Genomic DNA, 16982 nt, shown 5'->3' with positions numbered 1-16982 from the left:
TTGTTTGGAAGCTGTTGCAGTTAGTATGACGTACAGTTTGATTTCGAGGCATGAATGGCTCCGGGTTTGATCCGTGAATCAGAAAATATTCAAGGGTTGGGTACAACTTACGCGACAGTAACTGTGATTCCATGAGATTAAGCAAACACAGAGCACACCGGCACGAAACAAACTCGAAAACATAGCGATCGCGTTTATTTAGATGCCCGCATGCCCATCGACCATCCCTGGACTCGTATACGGCGTGCGAGCGATATTACCAATTATTACGTGAAACTCACAAGAATTTATATACTCAACCTGTCAATTGATACAAGATGATCACGCTGATCCCCAGGGTTGTTGAGTCACCAATTAGGACAGGACTACACGAGAATACGAGAACATCAGTCGACAGTCGATCAGACATTTGGATCATCAGATGACTCGTCATCTGATTAGTTGATTACTTCGCGTGACCAAAGACCAAGTCGCCGAACTCACCGGAACCAAATCAATCGATTGGTGAATGGCGATTCTACTCCCAAACTCTCCTTGTAATCATGTCGACCTATCCAAGGAGGCTCGCATCTGCGTCTTGTTAGATGAGATGAGGCGGTGAAGAATAATAAATCCAATCCGCCAACCGATTGATCTTGTTTGGTGCTTGTGCACTTTGCTTGCATGGTCAACCTTTTTAGTCAAGATGGTTTCGTGGAGGAGGCAGTGAAAATGATGGAACACTCTCCATCACGACACTATACCAAGGCATAGAGTTTATTTATACATAGTAGCAAGGTGCATGGTGATAATGTGCTGGGAAAGAGAGCTACAAATATGCTAATAGATGTGGGCCAAAAAGATCCAGCCACCAACTTGCAGGTATCAATATACTTTTACGATATTGTTGACAAATAAAATGCTTCAAGGATTAAAGCGATGTCAAGTGGGCAAGAAGTGAAGGAGAGTGGTCACAGTTTGGTTGAGATCAGTCACGGAATTTAGCATTCGAGGTGACAAAGCAATATGAATAGTTCATCATCATAGTTGTTTAGGTTTGAAGGTTTATTACCAGCCAATAAGTCATCCTCACATCATTACTCTTTCTTCGTACTTTGAAAGATGTTTTTCGCAATGTTCTTATGGATTTTGTTGCACCTTGGTTCAATGGTTAGATCGCATAGTTGTTCATTGCATGATACGAACATTCCGCGTGACAATCGAAACCCTGGTTGTTCTTGCAGATTTGATATATCTGGCAGGTACTCCATCCCAGCTCCACGCCTTCCTCACCACCCGGAGACCTCCTCCACCCGCCCTCCGTCACCCTATCACTGGATCTGCAGTCCACTAGCGCCGTCATCCGCTGTCCATCGTCGCTGCTCTTCGAGCTGTTGGTGGTGCGTTGCTGCTGCCGTGCGCTCTCTATTGGGGTTGCTACTGGTGGTACTCGAGTTGTTCTGCAGCTGGTGGCGGCCGTGCCATGCGCCCGTCGCCATGGCCGACCCCTCGCTCCGTGAGGCAAGCATCCCAGCTCCACGCCTTCCTCACCACATCCGGAGACCTCCTCCACCCGCCCTCCGCTGCGCACCTCCTCAACGCCCTCGCCAACCGCCTCCTCCCCTCTGCGTCCGCCCCGCGGCACCTCCGCTACACGCTCAGTCTGTTCGACCAAATTCCCCGCCCCACCACCTTTCTCTTTGACACCGCGCTCCGCGCCTGCTTCCGCGCGTCCTCCTCCCGCTCCGGTGACGAGCCCTTCCTTTTCCTCTACCGCCGCATGCGCCGCGGGGGCGTGCGCACGGACGTCTTCACGTTCCATTTCCTCTTCAAGTGTTGCTCCGGCGCCCGCACCCACGCGCGAGTGTGCCGGATGCTGCACGCCACGTGCCTCCGGACCATGCTTCCCTCTGCCGCGCCGCTCGTCGCGAACCCTCTTATACATATGTACGCCGAGCTCGGGCTCGCGGACGACACCCGCCGGGTTTTCGACGAGATACCTGTGAAGGACGCGGTTGCCTGGACGATGGTGATCGGTGGGTTGGCCAAGATGGGGCTGCTCGATGAAGCACGAAAGTTCCTTGTGCAGGCACCGGAGAGGAACGTGATCTCCTGGACTAGCTTGATTGCTGGGTACTCGCGTGCCGGTCGAGCTGCTGAGGCTGTGGATTGCTTCAACAGCATGCTTTCCGATGGAATTGTGCCGGATGAGGTTACCGTGATTGCCATGCTCTCGGCATGTGCACAACTAAAGGATTTGGACTTTGGCCGCTCGTTACACTTGCTGGTCAGGCAAAAGGGTATGTTGAAGAGTGAAAATCTCGTTGTTGCGCTCATTGACATGTATGCCAAGTGTGGTGACATTGTCTGTGCACAGGAGGTCTTTGACGCTGTGGGCAGGGGGCAAAAGCCCCATACATGGAATGCTATCATTGATGGGTACTGCAAGATTGGTCATGTTGATGTTGCAAGGTCTTTGTTCGATCAAATGGATGCCCGTGATGTCATTACATTTAACTCGATGATCACTGGCTACATCCACAGTGGCCGGCTTAGAGACGCACTGCTATTGTTTATGCAGATGAGGAGACACGATTTGTGCGCTGATAACTTTACAATGGTGAGCCTTCTCACTGCTTGTGCGAGTTTAGGTGCATTGCCACAGGGTAGGGCATTGCATGCTTGCATCAAGCAGAGGCTGGTGGAAGAAGATATTTACCTTGGGACTGCACTCTTGGACATGTACATGAAATGCGGGAGGGTGAATGAGGCAACTATTGTGTTCCAGCGGATGGGTGAGAGAGACGTTCGCACTTGGACTGCCATGATCGCAGGTCTTGCATTCAATGGGATGGGTAAGGCTGCTCTGGAGCATTTTTGCCGGATGAAGCGTGATGGCTTTCAGCCCAACTCAGTTACCTACATTGCTGTTCTGACTGCATGCAGCCACTCAAGTTTGCTTAATGAAGGTCGTATGTACTTCGATGAGATGAGAACATCACACAAGATACGTCCTCAGGTTGAACACTATGGCTGCATGATAGATTTGCTTGGCCGCAGTGGGCTTTTGGATGAAGCTATGGATCTTGTTCGGGCAATGCCAGTGCAACCAAATGCTGTCATATGGGGTTCTATCTTGAGTGCTTGCAGAGTCCACAAAGACATTGACCTAGCTCGACATGCTGCAGAGCATCTTCTGAAGCTAGAGCCTAATGAGGACGCTGTCTATGTCCAGTTGTATAACATATACATAGACTCTAGACAGTGGGAAGATGCATCAAGAATCAGGAGATTGATGGAAGAATGGGGAGTTAAGAAGACAGCTGGTTACAGCTCGATTACTGTGGCTGGGAAGGTGCACAAGTTTGTTGTTAATGACCAATCACATCCTTGGACATCAGAGATCATCGCAATGATGGATGAAATTGCACACAGGCTAAAGTCTGTGGGTTATTCTCCGATCACGTCAAAGATAACAATGGATGTTGATGAGGAAGAGAAAGAACAAGCACTTTTAGCACACAGTGAGAAGATGGCCATTGCTTTTGGCCTCATTAGTCTTGCACCAAACTTGCCGATTCATATCATGAAGAACCTGAGGGTCTGTGAGGACTGCCACTCTACAATCAAGTTAATTTCCAAGCTTTGGAACCGGGAAATCATTGTTAGAGACCGGAGCAGGTTCCACCATTTCCGTGATGGAGCATGCTCTTGCAATGATTTTTGGTGATTTTCATTCTGCAATATGCCAGTCTTGGTGTAGAGCTCAGAACATAAGAATACACTAAAAGCGCAAGTTCTTCATCTTGCAAATTTCCTCTCAAATTCGAATATTTAAATGCCAAAGGTACTCTTTCTTCCCATTGTTTCATGTTATTGAAATCAATGTAGATTCATTTTGTTCAACTTCTCTTGCCCGTTTTATCAGGAATAAGGAAATGTTTATTTTGAAAGACCAGGAATAAGGAAGTCACTTCTGTTGCTCATGCGTGCCATTGGAACTGTGTTCCTGGAACACAATCCAAATCCATTCACCGCTTGTTCTGTCGAGTTCAAAGAGATGAGACTGAATGTCTGAATCAATGTTCTTCTTCTGTGCAACTGTCCTTGTTTTCCAGCACTGCAGTTTTCTAACCTGTGACTTGCCCAGATTTACGATAGTGTTAGAACTGGTTTATTTTGCACACGGAATTGGTGATTGGAAAGATCAATCAGAATTGTCCCGAGGATTAGCTGTAGTATCCAAGAGTTCATTGTAGCAAGGGTTAGAATGCTTTGTGCCTTTGTGAACATAAAAGAGTAAAAAAAAAATCATTATTACGGATCTGTTGTAGTATCTTGATGTTTGGGCTCGTTGCAATTTTGATTTGAGTCTTCTTACTTCCGTTATTCAGCATTATTTCGATTATAAGGCTTGTTTGCTTAAATACAGACTGCTCCTGTTCTTTTTTTAAACTGCCCCATTTGATCGAAATTACTAGATCTTGTCCAGTGATTGGGACAGTAATTGTAAATTTGTTGAAGTTATTGTTCCTTTTTCTAGGGAAGTTGGTCTAGGTAAACGGTTCATGGCCTTTGGGGTTTAGCTTTAAAACTCCAGCACAATTTGCTAATCACAGTGGAGGAGCTTGCTTCCTCTTTTCTTCTATTTTTTATGGATCTATTTTTATATCTATAGGCACTGGTTGTAAATTCCATAACTTCTTCGATGATCACTTTCGCTCTCATGCAAGGTATTATTGTTCATTGAATGGGGATGATGGCCTCAAAATTTCCAAGCAGTGCTAGCTTCATTCCAATTTCATGTGCCTATAAGCTGTAGTTGTTCTTGATGCAAGTTAGGAAGCTACACCTATTATCTGCAAATACGCAAATGTTACTGTTTCTGATTAATGTGAGGGTGCCAGATCGGGGGCTTGTAGACTAGACAAATAATGAAATAAATATGATCTCTTTCTGCTTTAAAAGTTATTGTTATCTATGTCTGAAAAAAAAAGAATCTATGCGCATTTTTATCATGGGAAGCCTGTATTGATCCATATGATGAAATGAACACGAAGTGCATGCCAGGCACCCAACTGGACCCGTTGTTCTTTTTGAAACACATAGCAGCATTTCATATCAATAGTATTCTGATTGAGAGCAACTAGTTGCGTCCATTCACTAGGTGTCATTTCATCATAATTGCAGGTTTTGTCATTTGGATTTTGTACTCAACATTGTCATTAGCAACATTCTAAATTTAGAAATTTAGTTGTTATTGTTTCCAAAAATCTCCTAAACTTGGAGATTCACTCTTCCATAAGTAACCCGAAATTATGGATTACTCTAGTGCAAGATGACTATTTCCGATCCACACCAATACTGAAATTCTTACGTGGGATCAAAATTTGTACTAACCTTGTCGAACTAATCCACATGTTTCATTTTTTATCTATTAGGTGAGGAAGGAACTTGGAATTGAGGAGAATGCTAAGGTGCTTGTTTTTAATTTTGGGGGACAGGTGGGTCATTTATTATAGGTAAATTTGATAACTTAGGACATATGTTTCTATTTTGTCATGTTCTGATGTTTTATAAGATTATTTTGAAGTGTTTGCTTTCAGTGATTTAATGTGTTCATCTGATTCCTTGGAATTGAGCTTGCTTATCTTCTGCACCAGTTTGTGTTGATTCTGATTCTTTGAGTAGTCATAATCCTTTTGCAGTGAAGGGGTGCTCATTGCCTATTATGGCATACCAAGAAGTATGCTTCTGCAATGACTTGGAAACTCAATATCATTTTGAAATGATGACCCTGCAACAGTGAAATCATCATTATTATACTTCCTACTAATTTTAGCAGAACACATTATCATCATGTTCATATGTATCATGCTTATTCAAAAACTTAGCGATCATGTCTCCTATTCTACATGCTCCTTTGCTTTTATGTGAACTGCAGAACTTTAATCACTAATATAATGAAATAATCAGTGTGCTGTTATCACCAGCCAGCAGGATGGGAACTGAAGCAAGAATGGCTGCCTGATGGTTGGATCTGTTTGGTGTGCTTTTTATTTTTATTTTGTAGTGCAGTTATATTCTATTTATTGAATGGTGTAATTGATGTGGTTAGCTAAACTTAGCACTCTCCTCATGAAAGGTTTGTGGCGCATCTGATTCACAATATGTTCCTTCGAACTTCATTAAGCTTGCGAAAGATGCTTACACACCTGATGTTATGGCAGCATCCGACTGCATGCTTGGTACGTCACAATATTATATGTTGCACTGCTGTATATCTAGTTACTAGTTCTTGTTTCTAATTTTCTTGCTAGATACATATACTTAATTCTCATTGTTTTATAGGTAAAATCGGATATGGAATGGCAAGTGAGGCTTTGGCCTATAATCTACCATTTGTATTTGTTCGCAGACATTATTTGAAGGAAGAGCCATTTTTGCAGAATTTGCTTGAGGTTGAAACATTTCTTACCATCGAAGTATGCTAGAAGTAACTTATGTATAGCTGTGTTAAAAATGCCTCATGCTCTGCCCCTTGTCAGCACTACCAAAGCAGCATTGAGATGATTGGAAGGGATTTCCTTACTGGACATTGGAAACCTTATCTACTCCGTGCTCTCACACTTCAACCATGCTACAATGGCCAAATAAATGGTGGCGAGGTAAGTTTTTCTACATGTGCACAATCAGATACTACCTTCCTAAATGTGTACAAGTAGACCAACTTTCCCTATGCTGTAAAGTTTTACCCTCACATACTATGTAGAATTTGAATTTTGTAGAATAAAATAAAATGATTTAAAATTTTGTTTTTAGTATAAAATCAGAACAATTTGTCTCAATCAAAAACCCTCTAATTTATTTATAGCTCAAAATCTAACAATTTCTAGAGCTATGAATAACCAGTTTTAAAATTTTTGAGTTGTAACTCTATCAAACAGAAAATAGACATAGTATCAGCTGTCACCTCAGTGCTGTTCCAGGTCCTGCTCATGCACCTGGATCCATACGTGACATGTCATGTAAAATTGCCAAAGGAGTTTGTACAAAATTGTACTACGTACGAAAGAAACACATCCACGCGTGGCATGTCACATCCTTACGAAACAAAACAAAGGAGAAAGAACACGTCGTATTTCTAAAAAAAAATATTGGTTTTTCCTCTTGATTTTCCCGGTCTATTTCGATTCGTTCCGTGACGCCGAATGGATATATAAACATTTGCATTCTTTGTTTGCATTAAAAATTATAGTTTTTATATAGATGCTTAATACTATTTTTTCATAAATATCTATCCATAAGCAATTAGTATTGTTCATGTTCTACGTGTGCTGTGTCATTGTGTATGGATGGATGAGTCTCTTCAACCTTGGAACATCACCGGAAACCACATTCTTTTAGCCATCCAAATCCGATTCCCATGGAACATATCTTCAGGCCTTTTGTCCTTTTGCCCGTGAAAGTGGAGCCGTGAAATGGACACGACATGCGTATTGGTGGTGTCAAGTCCATGGGGCGTGTAATCCAACCATATGTCGAAAGGTTAGGGCCAAATCACCTCAAGTCTAGATAGCCAAAATGGATGGACGGAGAGGGTGCTTTCCAGCAGATCCTCAGGGGAATCGCAAATCTTCGCCGTCCGGGTGCAAAACGCACGGAGAAATCGCCTGGATTTAGTTCTCGCAGTGCTCAGCGAATTTTGAATTTTATTAGAATTATGAGAGCAATCATAAACTGTAAAGAAGACTGATAAAACTACTTGAACTGTTTATTTGGGAAAACGCAAAGATTGGTCAACTCCTTTAGAAGAAAGCTTGATTACATAGTATGATGAGTACCCATTGGGAAGCTTTAAGATTTAGTTTAAATTTGAATTGAATGCTAAAACATTCCATAAAAATGCAACTCAAATAACAGTGAAGTTGTACCGGCATTCTAGCACTTAGTATTTGCGGTGCTCGAGAACAGAAGGGTGTAAGAATATAGTGAGGACAAATGGGCAAACTAGAGATCACCCAAATTGCAAAAGAAGTCGATCAGAGTATATGTTTGCATGGAATGCGTGGTGGCAGCGGGAGATGGATCTTGCCGATTATATCATCGATCAGAGGCAATAAGGACTGCAGAATGCTGCTCAGAAAGTGCTACAGGGAGAAAATAACAAATCCAAAAGAACATATTTACTAGCGTTTCGAAGACATGATCAAGTTGACATTTTTTTAAAATTGTTTAAGAGGTTCGAATTCGGGAGCTTAGTTGATGGAACGTACATTCTGTGTGCTACCGCTTCATAATAGTTGTAAATTAAGACTCGATTATTGCATATATGTTTATTTTCGTCAAACACTGTGCAGTTAGTGTTGTTCCATTGTTTGTTCTCTTTGTGGTTGTCATAATTCCTTCTGATTTATTTTGTTGATGTAAGTTTGCATATCCATATATTTTTATCTTTAGTTTCCAACGCCATTTGAAACCACAGATTTGTACTGCAGCAGGTCATCGTAACTTCTTTTCTTGGAAAAATTGACTTGAACCTGAAGAAAATATGCCCACGACATTTCTTAGCTTCCCACTGTAATAAAGAGAAATGTTTTTTCTTCAAGTTGTAACTATCAGTTAACACATTTATCTGAAACAGGTAGGAGATTGACAGTCACTGCAGAGCAGCTGCTGGATCTAACCCACAGAAGAGGATAAGATCGTTTCTCTATTTATATATGTAGTTTGCATCATTTCTTTTTTTTTTTTCACCAAGAACTAGCTCCAGCTCTGCTGACCACTCAAACTTCATATATTCTCATGTTTCTTTGCTCTACTATTAATATAGAAGGGTCAATTAACTGTATGCCATTGAGATTGTCCCGGTTTCATTATTTACTATCGATAAAAGTTCAATTTCACTTCATACCATTAAAATGCCAGATTCTTCACTTCTCACCATCGTCGTTGCATGACATCCGTTTATGCTCCATTGAGCTATAAGAAAAGTTCACGACAACTCCGGTGACCTTCGCCGTTAAGAAACGGAAACGCAGAAGCCGAAGCCGAGTCCCAACCATCCAATCGACGAGAAGCCACAAACGTTGGATCTCCAAGTGTCTATAGTATTGTTGCTAATGGAAACATGCTTTGCCTCCTTAACTTAGTTACCATATCGTATACCAGGCTTCAGAACTTCAGCAAAAAATTCAAAATGCTGGGGAGCAGGTGCTCAAGGATCAAAAGATTAAAGTTTCCAACATCCAATCTGTAAGTATATGAAACCGCACCTTTCCTTCCACTGCTCCAATTTCGCACATCCAAATTTTTTTTACCGAAATAAATCTCGACACCTGTGTCTGTGTCAGGTAACCCTGCTAACAATGCATAAGCTACACTGGCTAGCTTCCCTGGCAAGTGGCAAATTAATTTGCACATATACTGTAACACTTCAGTTTATGGAGTAAATTAAACTGAGCTAGATTGCGTCGATCGGCAAGACACGTACGTGCGCACAGTGTCGGCAGAAGTGGATAGGTTTGGGTCGGAGTCCATGGAGTGCATGCATCTCGCTCGGTCCCATATCACGCCGATTAGGGGACCGATCTCTCGCCGTCGACGCGATTAGGGGACCGATCGATCGATTTCGCGTTTGGATTATTATTGTTAGTGCTTGTACGCGCAAGAATTAAAGCAGAGCAGCAGCTTCTTCTCTGTTGCTAATCGCTGTGTGTGCAGCTGAAACCTGAAAGTCGCTTCGTTTTCGCCAGCTTTTCCTTTTGCTTTCTAAAGCAAATAAACTATAACAAACTACTCCTACCATGCATCTGGTGTTGATCTTAAGGTACGTGTTGTGTTACTCCCCGTGTTCTTTGTATGTACCTAATAAGAGTAAAGTACACCTGCGGTTTTAAACTTTTTTTCCTATTATCGTATAAGTCCCTACATTCTTAAAATGCAGATTTAGATCTCTAAACTTGTTAAATGTGTCACTAGAGATTCAAATCTCCATAACTAGCATGAGCTTGCCTATGTGGCATGCTTAAACATGCTAGTTTGGGTTATAATCATGCTAATTATAGATATTTAGATCTCGAGTGACACACTTAATGAGTTAAGTGACTCATATGTGCATTTTAAGGGCTGTGTATTTTACTCTAACTAATAACTACGCAGCCTGGCTAGTGAAGTATATTTGACTGTGGTACTCCCTCCATCCTGAAATATAGTGCATATTAGGATTTAAAAAAGTCAATGAAAGTATACTTTTGACTATTAATTTATTTACAATATATTATCAATTGGTACCAAATCAATTTCGTATTAAAAAATCTATAGAATATATGGATCTATTAATACAACTTTTGTATATTAAAACATGTGTATAATTTAACTAATTAATAGTTAAAATTTATGAAGTTTGACTTTTCTAAATTTTAATATATCCTGTAATTTAAGACAGAGTGAGTACTACTGTTGCTTTCTCTGGAAAGGGAAAAAAGATACGATTGTACTGCTGTTGCACGGATATTAGCAGTGACGTAATTTTATCCGTTGCGCCGGCCCATGCACGTGTGACAGTGTGAGGCAAGCAGATGTAACAGCTTACGGATTGACAAAGTTATCAAAAACTTTAGTGTCTCAATATCAATTAGTATATGTCTATCGCTAAAAAAAATTATTTTAACAAGACAAACAAAAAATAAACTTAATATTTGATTCATAATTAATACTAGCTCCAATCACATTCACTAACCATCCACGCCAATACTGGTTCTCAACATGCGTGTCTTTTTTTTTTAACAACCGCACCAATTAGTTTGTACTGAGCTAGGCCCACGAACAGTTGCATCATATTCGCAGAGCTCCAGGTTAATAAATTAAGGGGAGATGCATACAAAGAGTTCAGAACGCATGCAAAAGCAAAACACATGAACACACCGGCCACGACGGTGTGGCCGGTCGGCACCTCATCTCGATGCATCTCCAACCTAGCCGAGAGTGCAGACCGTCCGTCCGTGTGGGTTCCATTCCGTCTCGGCCCAGAATTTACATCCGATCGAGCAACGACTGTTCAAATCAGGGATTAAAATTCTTTCACAAAGGGATTTTTTTCCCTTTCAACGTTCTAACGGTTTCTCTTTATAGTTTTCGTCACGAAAGAATTCTCAAATTTATTCACTTACAGAATTTCCTCTTATTTTCTTTCACGAATCCCTTCGAATAGAAGTTATTGGAGATAAAAGAAAATAAAAAGAATGAAAACGATAAGAACAACAAGAAGAGAATAAGATGAAAAAAATATGGTTGGAGATATTCTAATAGCACAGATATGCATGTCCTGTATATATATAATGGTGTCATTTCACGGATATGCATGGTCGCGGCTTGCACGCATGCAGAAAGGAGCTGAGCCTTGCATCTTTCATCGTTTCTTTTCTTGCACCTGGATGATCATGTCGGCTACCACTTCAACGATCAACCAGCAGCCGTGTGCGGTCGCAAACCCTTCTCACATTTCACACAAGGCTGAGCTACACGTGAATTTGATTCAAAATGCAGGAGGTACGTATATCTAATGGAGTCGACCAAGAATTAAATTCAAATGGAACTCTTGTGAATTTGATTTGGTGATACATTACGCTGACAGTACGCCGGAGTGTCTGACACCACGATTTCTCGGTGCAAATTAAACGGAGTTTCTCTTGTTCTTTCTGATCGTACGCATAACAATGCTTGAGAAAATTTACCAGACGATTAAGCAAAAAAAGGGATGATTTATCTTTTTTTTGCGAATAAAAGGGGATGATTTGTTTTCACTTTCTTATCCATTAAAGGGTCAAAGATGGAGATGCTTCAGCCTCTAATTTGGTCAATGCACGCCACCTTTTCCTCCCTGCATTGGTGTACTTGTCCTGCTACACTACTATGTGAGTAAGTGTGTAGGGTAGGGTTACTTGAGTATGTGTGGATCAATGTTGTACTACTCTATCTATTTACAAATATTTATCGTTATTTTTACTGTAGCGAATTAGATCATTTTTAAACAAAGATTTATAAATATTTAAAGATATAAAATACTAACGAAGTTTGTTTCGTAATAAATCTAATAATATAAAAGTTTAAGTACCTATAAATCTTTTTAGAAAACGTATGGCCAAATTTACTACACCAAAAATTTAGTGATAAGTATCTTATATTTACTAATTGGAGGCTTTTTTTGGTGCCTCCACATTAATCCTAAGAAAATCTTAGAAATTCTCATAAAAAAGCAAAACATCCGATCGTCGAATTGATTGATTGACTAACTGCAACCATAGATCAATAACCAGAAGAAACAAAAGATTAAAAAACAAATCATAGAGTCCAACTCTAAGACTACTTCTTTCCTGATCTTTCCTTCTTCTTTTTTATAGATACTCTTTGTCCAACGAGGTTACGTTAGTAAACTTCAACTTAGTTACGTTAGCAATAAACACACTTTTCCAAATCAATTAAAATATGCCAATTAAATATACGTGTAATCAAACATTACAAAATTAAAACAACAGAACGCAAACATAATACGGATTATCACATAAAAGTAATATCAAAGAATTTATAATGTATTAAAAAAATAATATGAGATACGGTGACAACATTAAAAATAATAATAATTTCAAAAAATCAAGAAACAAATAAAAATCAATTTGCATAACATATAAAATGAAAATTATAAATTAAATCTATTCACAAATAATAAATATGATTTCAATATTATGAATAAAAATTACATTTATATTTTACATTCTAATATTTAAATATAAATAGCTGATATATCTTAGCATATAATTATTATTAACACAAATATCTAAAATTCAGCTGTAAGTTAAATTTCTAGCCTCTGCAGTCGCACAGTTTGATGCGCTAGTTTGTAAATAGATGGAGTAGTTTTTTTAAGAGAAAAACACACAAAAGCCCGGTCGGAGGGTCGTCTTGCCGGAGAGAAGCTCTCCATGGAAGGGCACTCAACACTGACCATTTCAGGCGAAAATGCCACGCGGGTTCGATCCGGAATCCAGTAATGAAGTTCAGGTGATTTTTGCAAACAATTACCCATATGCAACTTGGTGGGGTGGGGGGGGGGAGAGTGGAGGACGGACGCTCGAATGCCAAGGCGATTGTCCCCTCACGCCCCAACCGGAGAGCGCGTGAAGTGGCGGCCCTGTCGGCTCCATCGTCTACCTGACCTGCTTCCTCCTCTCTCCCGTCCCATCCACCATGCCCTCCCTGCCCCATCCGCTGTCAGCGCTAGCCTTCCGATGCCATTGGCGCGGGTGCGTGACGTCAGTGTCCAAGCCTTCACACTCCACCGGCACGTCAGTGTCCAAACCTTCACAGTTCACACTCCACCGCGCAGCATCCACCGGCGTAACGCAGGGCTCTCCACTGCGTAAGAAAATTCTATAAGAATGATATTATAGAAAGATCTAATTTTTATATGTTATGTATCTTTCTTTTTCCTTTTAGGTGTGTGTGCTAATAATTAGATAAGAAAAAAAACGTATGGATCAAATTTTTGTAAAGATCTTTTAATGAACGATAAAATAGAATTTTTTTCACTCTGCTGCTCCCATGGAAGGAGGAGATGATCAGGAATGAGCTCGCGAGACTGCCGTAGTATTGTTCACGCTGCAGAGCTACTGTGCCAGTGTTCCCTTTCGAAAATGCAAAGTCGATCGAGATGATAAAAAGTCGGGGAGGATCCGCAAACAGGTCCGGAATCCCGAATCCATGCCTTTTTGGGCTATTTTTTTATGCCTTTTTCATAGAGTACTCAGAACCCGAAAAGCTTGCTTTTCAGAAGATCATCATGCATGGTGGAAAAGCTAGCCGAAAATGCGAGAGCGTGGCCATGCGTCATAACGACTCCACGGCAAAAGGCGCCGGAACCAAAAAGATTATAATACTCGACGAAATCTAATTTTATTATCGATTCGGCGCCGTAAAGCCTGATCTGCGATAATCTAATCGTAGTGTGGGAGCTTTTACCAAATTTCTTAGGAGGCCGCCCTCTTTTGTTAGTATCCCGGTTTCTTGTTAGCATTCCAATTTTAAGCCGACTCATGGCGATTTTATACACAGGTCATGGAAAACCAAGAGACGTAGATGAAAATACGTAGGAAAAAAATAGGTGAATACTATTGTAAAGATATTTATATTAAAAAATTATGTTATGTGATAATGACATGTGGTTCATGTGATTATGTGTCATATGATATTGTGATCACGTATCATAGAGATAATGATGGCCCACTTATAATTAACGTGTCTATATTAGAAAATATCATCTCGATTTTTGTTTAAAGTTTTAATTCAGAAGTTCCGAATTGAACCTATAAGTTCTAGATTCTGTTGTCAGTTTAGAGGTTACAGATTTGATAGGATATGAGTCTTGGGTGGATCTAACTCGAGTAACCTAGAAATTCCAGGTTAAACTATAAAGTTATATAACGACTAGTTTTTGGGAGGTATATATAAATACCCCCACCCCTCTCTTCATTTGTTGCTGGTGTTCCCATGAAATCATCCAAAGCCAAAGCCAATAAAGCTCTCCCCCCACTCTATTTTAGTGTGAGATTTGAGAAAAAAAAAGTGAGTTGGATTGAGAGATTATAGAAGATTGAGTTAAAGTGATCATAACTCTCATCTTAAGCACTCGAGTTCATCGGTAAGAAATTCGTCGTCGCGTTTGTTACTCTTAGAGCTTAGAGCTCCTAGGCGGCTAGGCGTCGCCGGCGAGCACCTAAGGTTGTGGTGTGTCGCGGGAAATTATGAAGGCTCCAATTTCATCTTTGTAAGTGAAGAAATCAAGACTGAAAGTCAAACTCAAGTATGACTGAGTTTGAAGAGAAAAAGTGTTGAAAAAATCCTACTAAGTGTGATTGAGTCCCTCAATGGAGACGTAAGAAACTCTAGAGAAGGTGTACGAACTTTAGAAAATAAATCACGTGTCGCCTCTCTTATTTTCTTATTCTTGAGTTCTTATTCACTATTTATGAATATTACTCAATCTACTTGCTCATATGAAATTAATTGTAGGTTCTCTATGGATCTACTTAGAATTATCACTCGGAACATATGACTTTATTTGGTTTAAGCTAGAACTCATTAGACGTATTTTAATTTTAGTTTCAAGTTCTGAACCCGAAAGTTCCGAATAAACAGTAATTTCAGAACTTTTGGTTAGAGTTCTTGCATTTCTTTTGCTAGCTTTGGATAATCTTTGTTACCATAGGATTGTAACATTTACACTTATTTAGGATGATTGTGCACTAGTTAAGTCTAGTATATTTAGATTTTTTACTTGTGAAAAATCTGTTAGTTTATTTCTGTTGTAAGTTTATACCAACGATAGAAGGGGATGATTTTTTTAAAAATTGTCTATTCACCCCCTCTAGGCGACATCATTATCCTTTCAGATATCCATGTTCATGTTATAGATGTAGACAATCCTAAGATAGTTGTTGGGGTTACATTTGATTATGGGTTTTATTTTAAGAGATGCATTAGACAATATGTAGTCCTTAATAAAATTGAACTTGCAGTGCCATATAGTGAGTCCAGAAGTTACAAAGCCTATTGTAAAGCAAAGAAGTGCAAGTGGAGGGTCTATGCATCTATATTGCATGATGGGACGACTTAGATGGTATGTCACCTTATATTTATGTCTATTTTTGTGTCACCTTATATGTACCTTACTTTCTTATTTGATCTTCATGTTGTACAGATCAAGAAGATATCCAACAAGCATATCTATCCAAGCACTAGTAAACTAGAGCACAATTGCATGACAACAATTGCATGTCAAGGACAGGGTGATTGAAAGGTTCAGGAAAGATCCTACCATTAGGGTTGCTGCTTTGAAGGAGTCATTGGAAGATAAATATTGCATCAAACTACTATTTTGTGTGAGATCGTAGGCAAATGGCTCTATATGAGATTTTGGGCTATTAGGAGAACAATTTTGAGCATGCATTTAGTTTCAAGGCAGAGTTGGAGAACAAGTGTCCTGGTAGTGTTGTTGATGTGGAGGTTGAGGTAATCAATGACAAACATAAGTTTAAAAGGATGTTTGTTGCTCTCAAGTCATGCATAAATGGATTTTTGAATGAATATAGACCCTACCTTAACATTGACTCAACAATGCTTATAGGCATATGGAACGGTCAGCTTGCATCTGCAATTGGAATTGATGGACACAACTAGATGTTCCTAGTTGCTTATGGAGCTAGAGGATTTTGTAAGCCCATATTATTATGTTGACATGTTAAAGACAGCATGTGCAAGTTAGGTGCTGTCGTTGCCTCACAAAAGCAAATGGAGAAAGGTTGACCTAGGATTCCAATTGTTGCCTTCTCTACTAAATAGAGCAGCTGGAAGGCCAATGACAGAAGGATCAGAGGTGTGGAGAAAGGAGGTTCAACCAAAAGAAGGGCCAAATGAAAGAGAATATGGTTCATTCTTAAACATGTATTTTGTTGGGTACTTGTGAAACTGAAGAACAATGATGTAGTTTTCTATTGAAATGAATTGTCCATTCCCATCAGATATGAAATGAACTTGTTGGGAAGTAAACTAAGGTTGGTTATTAAGCCTGTAACTTTATTCCTAGTTAACACCATCAGATATGAGATGAACACGGGCTGAGAAAATTCTAGGCATATGCAAGATGCAACTGTTAGATGAACACAAGCTAAAAATGTATATTTGCCATTCATACAAAACAAGCACAACCAAAATTCATACAAGAACAATTTGAACTTCTAAGTTCATTAAAGTAGTTAGGTTATAAAATATGCTCATAACATCCATGTCCTTGAGCAACTGGTTTACAAAATAAGCTATGAAACATTGCTCTACATGATTGCACTGACTACATTCATCCACCGACCAAGAGCACTAACTGCTTGCACTTCTACTACTAGAAACTACCTACTTGAGCCACAAGAGCACAAGAACAAGCAGTGCTACTAAAA

At 39.9% G+C, this 16982-nt stretch overlaps 1 protein-coding gene across 3 annotated transcripts; it reads left to right on the top strand.

Moving 5' to 3' along the window:
* The first annotated feature begins 1276 nt into the window (after window positions 1–1276).
* LOC133931352 (pentatricopeptide repeat-containing protein At4g21065-like) lies at window positions 1277–6026 on the top strand. 3 transcript variants are annotated; one of them, XM_062378216.1, is made up of 3 exons: window positions 1277–3826; window positions 5421–5483; window positions 5973–6026. In XM_062378216.1, exon 1 carries the CDS (start codon window positions 1463–1465, stop codon window positions 3707–3709), a length of 2247 nt encoding a protein of 748 aa, XP_062234200.1. In that variant the 5' UTR covers window positions 1277–1462; the 3' UTR covers window positions 3710–3826; window positions 5421–5483; window positions 5973–6026. The 3 variants fall into 3 exon arrangements, with proteins under 3 accessions (XP_062234200.1, XP_062234201.1, XP_062234199.1); XM_062378217.1 differs by lacking the exon at window positions 5973–6026 and adding an exon at window positions 5956–5972; XM_062378215.1 differs by lacking the exons at window positions 5421–5483; window positions 5973–6026 and adding an exon at window positions 3908–4305.
* Window positions 6027–16982: the final 10956 nt, after the last annotated feature.

The sequence above is a fragment of the Phragmites australis genome, chromosome 10 (genome assembly GCF_958298935.1).
Source record: "Phragmites australis chromosome 10, lpPhrAust1.1, whole genome shotgun sequence".
Classification (NCBI taxonomy): Eukaryota; Viridiplantae; Streptophyta; class Magnoliopsida; order Poales; family Poaceae; genus Phragmites; species Phragmites australis.
Note: the sequence above shows the minus strand (reverse complement) of the source record. Positions and strands in the feature narration are given on the sequence as shown.

Excerpts from the sequence above, each read along its gene's own strand:
- LOC133931352 (XM_062378216.1), top strand. The coding sequence starts at position 1,463 with ATGCGCCCGTCGCCATGGCCGACCCCTCGCTCCGTGAGGCAAGCATCC.